Here is an 8,893-nt window from a genome sequence, read left to right as displayed (position 1 = left end):
ATATATATACCTGCATTACGTAATAAAGACAAAAGAAGAAAATCAGAAAAGAGAGATTAACGAAGAAAAATAAGAAAATAAGTTTTATTTGCTAAGCATAAGCTGCAAGTAAAATATAAAGAAAACCTGGAAAATATATGAATTTTTAAGGAGGACAAGAAAAATTATTAGTAAATGAATTATACTTTATATTTCAAGAATTTTTTTTAAAAAATTAAGCAAGACAAAAGATAAAAAAATAGAAAAGCCTGAAAACAAAATAAGGGGAAGATATCATGTCATTCGCTCACACGTTTATATCCACATAAAAGAGTGGTTTCTGATATTATTGTTATATATCTAACTTTATTATTTAACACTATTTTTTTCGTCTAAATGTTTACATATTACTTTTTAATATTTTGTTTATCGATAATATTTCCTCTTCTCTTTAAAAACTTTTTATTTTTTTCCGTGTCTTCTTTGTATTTCTAACATTACTCTTTTATTATCGCCGGAAAAAAATGTATTGTTAAAAAGGTTTGAAAAACACAAAAAGAAATATGAAACTAATAATGAAACCGATTTAATTCGTTAACATAATCTCAAATGAAGTAAAAATAACATAATAAAAACAAAACAAAGCTTACAAAATAGAGAAATAAATAAAAAGATAACTTGCCAATTATGATAAATTATTAAAAAAATTATCTTCGTTACTAAGTTGCCAAGTTATAAGACATTAAATGAAAGCGTAAAAGAGAGTAGAGGGATGAATTTTTAAGGCGCATTCATACTAAAGTCAAAAAACGATCTGATTCGTTGCGTACCATGGACTTATCGGAGTTGGATAATTGCATGGAAACAGCTATGTTAAACTTAATAAGTGATTTCTTTTTCATTCTTAAAAATATTCTACTTAAGCACTGTCCAAGATTCCGGGCACTTCGTGGAACCCACATGAATAATTGCGAAGAGGAACATCAATTCTTCGCTATATTGACCTGCAGGAAAATTGTGACTCAAATTATTAAACAAACCCTCGAGGACATTCTAGCCCCAGATCAAATGACCCCAGTCATGAACCAACAATAGAGCATGTCATCGTCAATTTTTACTAATCAACTTTTAGCCTTACCTTTTGAATTTTTATCTACTTTTGATTTTTGACTTCATAGACTTCTAGTCAGACTTTTATTTTTAGACATTTACTATTTGGACTTTTAGCTTTCATTGATTTTAGTTTTGAGATTTTTTATCTCTTGTTTCCTTATTATTATAATCATTTAATTCTCGACATTTACGCTATTGGGTTTCATTGCCTTTAACACATGTTTTTAATTGTCAAACTTTATTGTTAATCCACTTTTAACTGATCACCACCACTGTCATTTGGCGAAATTTTACTGTAACTTTAGTTTTTAGAGAAATTTTATTGTAATAATTTTACTTTTATCTCCGTATACCTCCCTGAGGTGGGTCGGAGTTCAACCTTCTTTCATTCTTAAAAATACGAATTTTAACGATGGCATTTAAATTCAATGATTTTCATCGAATTTAAAAAAACCTTTATCAAAGGATATTTGTTATTTTAATTCTATGATGGTGGAAATTGGTTAATTTAAATTTTCCAATTCTGCTTGGAAAATTGAAATTTTCGCGAGACTCTAATGGCCTGTTTACACGGCTTAAATTCTTGAATCCTAGAACTTGAAGGAACTTCTCTCTCCAAGAAATTGGATGATTCGTCGACACTATCTAAGTTCTTGAATGTCACTGATTGGTCGGATGAAAAACCAGCGCATGCGTATTGCTCATATTCAACACTGTAAAATCATACTGAAATGAATTCAAAATTACTAAATAAATTCAAATGAAATCCTGATTACACAAATAGACCCTAACAGATAATTTTATTTGGACTAAAATATATGAAAACGGACAGTAAATTGACGTAATCTGATGCCTGCTTGTTGACGTCACAAAACTTAAGAAGCTGATTGGCTAAGGGAGAAAAAACTTGGGTGGAAAGTAGAACATACTCTACTATCATCCAGGGACGTGGCCAAACTTCAAGCAGAACGAATTTCCAATAATTTCAATCTATCTTTGTCCTAGAACTTGGATCGTATAAGCAAGCCTTAATTGTCCAAACGAGAAGAGAAAGCAATAAACAATCACTTTGGCACTGAACGACGCATTTTTTGTTATCAAAGAACAGCTGTATGTCTCTCTTAAATTTTTTAATTTGGGTTGCTGTCCTCTGCATTATCAAAATGAATGTCTGACTTTAAAAATAATATTAGTTTGTCAATATTAATCTTTTGAGCTTTGTTTTATTATTTCTATTTCTTAAAGGCTTCGGAACAGTGAAGTATGCAAGATGAATGACAGCTACCTTAATTATGGTCCTCAAGCAGACGCTGCCTGTAAAAAATTTCCCAAACTATGCAAAGACACTTTTAAAAAATTTAAAGCGGTAAATATTTATAAGCTTATTTATTCCTTAAAATGAAAATATTTTAAAATGGAAGTATCTTGTTAAAGCTAATGTTCATAGCTGGCGATATTTAAGTTCACTTATTAAACTAGCATGCCAAAAATATATTAAGAAATCCAGTGGTTAAGAGTATCTGAGTTATATAATAGTATGTTTGTTCCCATTGTGCATCGATAGCAGTCTGTGCACATCTGGGGAGACTTTGAACCAGTTTTAGATAGGAGGTCATAGGTGCTGACTTCCATGCTCAAGTCAAAGTTTTTGATGTTTTTTCATTGATTAACCAACATAATTTTTATGGTAACCATCAATAATTCCATCATGAACCATTTAATTTTTTGAAGGTATCGAACTTAAGTAACCATCATCAGAATGTAGGACATTTATTTATGATCTCTCTCTCTCTCTCTGTCTGTCTGTCTGTGTCTGTCTGTCTGTCTCTGTCGTCTCTGACTGTCTGTCTCTCTCTCTCTGTCTGTCTTTCTGTCTCTCTCTCTCTCTCTCTCTGTCTGTCTGTCTGTTTCTCTCTCTCTCTGTCTGCCTGTCTCTCTCTGTCTGTCTGTCTCTCTCTGTCTGTCTCTCTCTCCCTCTCTGTCTCTCTGTCTCTCTCTCTCCCTCTCTGTCTCTTTGTCTCTCTCTCTCTGTCTGTCTGTCTCTCTCTGTCTCTGTCTCTCTCTCTTTGTCTCTTTTCGTCTTTCTCTCTCTCTCTCTCTCTCAATAGACCGAAGATACCCTTTTTGATACCCCACTGATGTTTTTAACGTCAAGTGCCACTGCCCGGTATACATTCGCCCGGTTTACCCTACACTGATGTTTTTTTAAAGTCAAGTGCCATTGCCCGGTATATATTTGCTCGACACACCAAACACTGATGTTTGTTCTAATCTATCGTCAGTAAGTATTAAAATATCGAATAAATGTAATTATATCCACGAATAAATTAATATCAAATCGGATGTAATAAATATTTCGGACATTCACCAAAGCGACTAATTTGATTGTCAACATTCACCGGTGAAAGTCAACAACCACCGATTTCGGTCATTCACAGTAACATGAAAATAATTGATTTTGTTGGCGATGATCCCGTAAGGCGATAAAGAATCATGCATAGTACACGTAAGGAAGATATTAACCTCGAAAGAAAAGTGGATGAATACCCCGAGGAAGCGTTTCAGTTACAGGGTTATTTTAATTTCAGCAGTTTTGTTGGCGATTCGTGATCACCAAAGTATTTTCAAATCCAATATTGATTATGCGGGGTTGGCTTTGTTTTGGCTATGTTATATTTTGATAATTAGCCAATTTTGGATCTCCTATCCATGCTTCTCCGTTGCTAACAAATATTTAATTTCAATTTCAGATTTGTGGCATGCGGGCCTCGCTAGTCTCAACCCTTAAAAATATGATTCATGCTGTAAAAACTCTCGATATAGGAGAGTGTTTAATCCAGGGGCGGATTCAGAAATTTTTTCTGGGGAGGATCCCTCACAATTATTTTTTAAAAAATATAATTTTTTTTTTTGAATATTTTTAAAAAAAAAAACTATTGTTTTTAATGCTAGTCTTCTCATTTTTTTTAATGAACGATAAAATAATACAAAAACAATTCAGGTATTCAAAATCTTTGAATAATAAATGCATTGAGTTTTTTTAGAAACTTTGGCAAATCTGTCAATGATTTTTTCAACATCCAAATCAATTTCTCGATGAATGTTTAATACTGCAACTCCATTTAATCGTTCTTGATTTTGAGTTACTCTAAGCCAAGTTTTGAGATGTCGAAGAGTTGAAAAGGAACGTCCTGCTGTTGCTGCACTAACTGGCAGAGTTATTAAAATTCTTAACAACATATTGATTGATGGGTACAAATCGATGTCACAGGCAATCGATCGTTGGGCACTTCAAGTCCCGTGTACAAGTCTTGAAGCAGTGAAGAACATAATTAGATGAAAAAAAATCGCTTTTCCAACCTACATAGTTGTATATGCTCCCCTTAAATAATTTTTGAAATATTTCATTTCTCTTGCAAACTATTGAAATAATTATTATTTTTACTTTATTTTTTCAATTTGTGAGGGAGGGTTATGACACCCCCCCACCGCCGAATCCGCCACTGGTTTAAACTTGATCCTTTTAAGGGATTTCTCTTCTTTAATATGATTATTATTTTGAATTGGGGCCATTTTTCATAATTAATGAAATAAATTTTTGCCCAGGTGATTTTTTTTACTTCCTTGAGACAATCATCATTTTTGCATCGATAATTAAGATGTGATGGTAATGACCAAAAATCCATGATGAGTTTAATATTACCACTATACGATAATATGGCTATTATCGTCATGAAATAAAATATGCTAATAATAACGAGATCACCGACGTCATGTATAAAATTATATTAGAAAAATACCAAAAATATTCAAAATGCTTTTCTTTTTATTTAAATGAGTAATGAGTATTTTTTTTAAAAAAATATTTATACTGAGATAAAATATATAGCAAAGGGTCTGTTTAGCGGACTCAAATTTCTTCTAATGAGTTCTACAAATGAAAATAACATTGTTAGGTAGATTTTTGAATGCTGAGTACAGATTTACAATTCCTACTTCAAAATATTATCGGAATAATAAATTCTTAAAATAATTCTTTGCGTTATTGTATCTATATGTCTCATGAAATTTAAAAATCTGATGCATCTCTTTTTAAATTATTTCTTTTTTTTAAAAAATAGTATTGTCTTTCTCCCGAAATAATGGAAAAACTCAAAACTGAAGAAGTCTGGAATGTAGCTGAAACTTTATCTCACAGTGAGACCATGTTTTATTCATATTTCGAAATCATTGGAAACGAAAGAAAAGAATGCCAGTAAGTAGTATCGAGTCGTCAAAAATGAAATTTGTGGGTTACAAAATGTAGTGTGTCTACCACTACACAATTACAATTAACTGGTATATAAGACATATTTACTCGATTCTATGTTGGAGTACCTTTTCATAGATAAATTTTGACATTGTACTTCAATTATTTTGTTGCTACTGAAGTAATTTCTCGAAAATTTCTTTCAAAAACCTTTTTGATTATTGTCTGCAAAATTATCATAGCTCATATGGAATCACTTTAAAAAGATTTTACAAAAATAATAAACCTTTATCCGTGATTATATCGCAGTAAATTTAAGTAATAAAACAGTCATTGATGCAGAAGTATGTTTTATAATGTGTCTATATGTTTCTATATAATGTGTCTATATGTTTTACATATATGTCTACAAAAAATGAAATGTAAAAGTAAGTAAAATTAATTAAATTAAATGTAAAATTAATTAATTGTTGAGATTGAGAGTGTGAAAGTTTACCGGCAATCAATTTTGATGAGTTTAATTTTGATTTCCTCGTGAATAAATCTTCAATTTTTTTATGACTAGATTGTTTTTTTCTTGATTACATATTAATCTCTGATTATTAATTTCTTATATTAAGGTAAAAATTCTAACATATATTGTTCCCCGGCAAGAAAAGTTAAAAAATAGCATTTGAGAAAAATCAACTTATTCTGAAATAGCACAATCTAGAGTTGAGACACTTTTTGAGTTTAATGGGGCACTTTGCACATAAATATTTTTTATTGGCATAACCTCAAAATTGCTGTTTTTTTTACTTGTGTCACGTTTCTTTCCGGGGTGTGATATATTAAAGGTGAAGATAACGTACACTGTTTATATTTATAAGCGAAAAATTCATGAAATACATTTTTGACATATTGTGATTTTCTTATAATTTAAAAGCTTCAAAAAAATTTTTAGTAAGATTTTTACTCATTTTAATTACACTAAAATCTACTTAAAATTAGATATTTAAATATGTCTGTTCTTTAGTAAATTTATTACTAATTTTATTTTTATTCTTTTATTATTTATTTATTTTTAAATTTGGAAAGTTGCTCTTACACATTGCCATCTTTAAAAAATATTAAACCTATTTTGTAATTATTTTTTTGCCGAATGCAGCTAAAACCTAATCTCATACTAAAAGTATTGGGAGTAGAAATTAGTTCTGTCCGTTTTTAGTGGTCGTAAATGCATTTATTTCAGAACAAAATGAATGAACTTATTAATCAAAATAATGTCCATCGCTGACTGCTACTTATCCTCACCTTTCATGAAATTTTCGAATTCCATCTCGAAAAAATTTCTCGTCTTTTGAGGTGATCCAAGTTATCAGGTAATTTTCGATTTCTGCAAAAGAAGTGAACCGGTGACCTGCCAAATCATGCTGCATCCATCGGAACAAGAAGTAATCAGAAGGAGAAATGTCCATCGAATACAGAGGGTGCGGTAAAATATCCAACCTGAGCGTTTCCAAATAATTTTTTACAAATTTTGCGACATTAGGTCGACCGTTATCACACAGAAGAATAACTTTGTCATGTCTTTGCTCGCATTCCGGCCGTTTTTCTCGTAATGCACAGCTCAAACCAATGGATTATAGCCTATACCGATCGCCCGTAACGGAATTGCCTGGTTGTAGCAGCTCATAGTATACAACATAATTCACCATTTTTGAAACGTCGAAACCATTTCCTACATGATTTATGAGTTGGAGCATTGTCACCATAAACTTCAACAAGCGTTCGATGTGCTTCAGTTGCCCTTTTCTTCCAATTAACGCAGAAACATAAAACCTCCCGCAAATGATGCTTAGTTATCCCAAAATTTGGCATATTCAACAAAGTAAAACTTAAAGCGAAATAAACTGAATATTATTGACAGATGTTTAACCTCTCTGAAACCACCGAAACCAGCTGTCACAATGAAACATTCTTTACAGCCACAGCCATCTTAAAAAAACGGACTGAATTAATTTGTACTCCCAATACGTTTTATTCTTATTTTGCAATTGTTAGAATCGAAAACAAAACTTGCGAACAGTAATGGGTCGTCAAAGAAGAAATTTGCGGGTTTTTCAACCTATAAATTTCATTGATCAACCTTTAAATTTGATTTACAAGTGAAATTTAACAGATTGTTTTGTCATTGGCTCAACATATTACCATTTTGTAACTTTTTGTTGAAATATTACATCTCTTACCAGCTTAAATAAATTATCATTCCCAGGAAACACTAAAAATATTTTCTTAATTATTATTAATATTTCTTTTGTAGAAACTTTATCGCACACTGAGAGTATTTTTTATTAGTATTGAGATATTTGTATATTCAAAGCATTAAAAACGGAAAGGAAACATGCGAGCAAGTAGTATTAGGTTGCTAAGGAGGAAATTTACAGGTTATCCAACCAAAAAATTTCATCAGTCCACAAATTTAAAAGTCAGCTTAAACTAATTATTTTCTGCAGGATTTTACCGGTTTTTTTTTCATTTCAGTTTAAATATTACATCTCTTAAATAAATCGTCATACTTGAAGAATATTGAAAATATTTTATTAATTAATTTTAATGAAAAGGCAAAAATTTAAATTTGCTCTATTATGAAGTATCAGATTTTACGAGACACTGCAGCATTGCAAAACATGTGAAACATCAATAGTGCAGTTGTCTACAACGCTGATAGGCAGAGAAAAAAATTATCAAAAAGCACCTCAAAGCATAATTTTCACTAAAAAAAGCTATTTGTCAGTATTTAGAGCATTTGCACATAACCATCCCTAATTGTTTTATAAAACCTGGCTCATTGGTTTCAGTATTGCAACGAGACAAAATGATGCAAATACACTCTATAACAAAAAAAATCGACGCACCAAGAAGGATTTATCCGATTGAAACAAAAATTGGTGGATAAGAAGACAATGTACAAAACAGTAAATGATTAAAATTTCAGAACAATTGAATAATTTCTGCAGAGTTACAGTAACAAGTTCAATAAGGTGTTGACCCGCCTCTAGCCTGGATACAAGCTGCCACACGGCGTGGCATAGACCGATAAAGCTCCTGGATGGTCTCTTGCGGTATTTCCTGCCAAATTCGATCCAATTGTCGAACGAGGTCATCAACGTTCCGCGCCAGATGCAATCGCCTTCCCAGACATGCTCGATAGGAGAGAGATCTGGTGATCTGGCAGGCCAAGGAAGAGTTTGACAAGCTTGCAGACAGTTCATAGCAACACGTGCCGCATGTGGTCTGGCATTGTCCTACTGAAAAACCAGTCCAGGACGCTGCAAAAGGAACGATACCAAAACAGGTATTAGGATGTCGTCGACGTACCGCTGTGCAGTACGTGTACCTCTAATGACGACCAAAGGGGTACCGCTGTCAAGGGAAATGACACCACAGACCATAATGCTTCGTTGAGGGCCGGTGCAGCATGCAATAGTGAAGGCAGGATCCTCCCTCTGTTCTGTGCGTCTCCATACACGTCTTCGATGATCGTCAGGACACAGTTGGAGGATGAATAAT

The 8,893-nt window shown here is 32.2% G+C and overlaps 1 protein-coding gene across 1 annotated transcript; it reads right to left on the bottom strand.

Annotated features, from left to right (window-relative positions):
• Positions 1–2,862: 2,862 nt before the first annotated feature.
• On the bottom strand, positions 2,863–3,267 carry LOC139425854 (RNA-binding protein 25-like). The gene has a single exon (XM_071181866.1). It carries the CDS (start codon positions 3,265–3,267, stop codon positions 2,863–2,865), a length of 405 nt encoding a protein of 134 aa, XP_071037967.1.
• Between the last annotated feature and the right edge of the window lie 5,626 nt (positions 3,268–8,893).

The sequence above is a fragment of the Parasteatoda tepidariorum genome, chromosome 6, assembly GCF_043381705.1.
Source record: "Parasteatoda tepidariorum isolate YZ-2023 chromosome 6, CAS_Ptep_4.0, whole genome shotgun sequence".
In the NCBI taxonomy this organism is placed as follows: Eukaryota; Metazoa; Arthropoda; class Arachnida; order Araneae; family Theridiidae; genus Parasteatoda; species Parasteatoda tepidariorum.
Note: the sequence above shows the minus strand (reverse complement) of the source record. Positions and strands in the feature narration are given on the sequence as shown.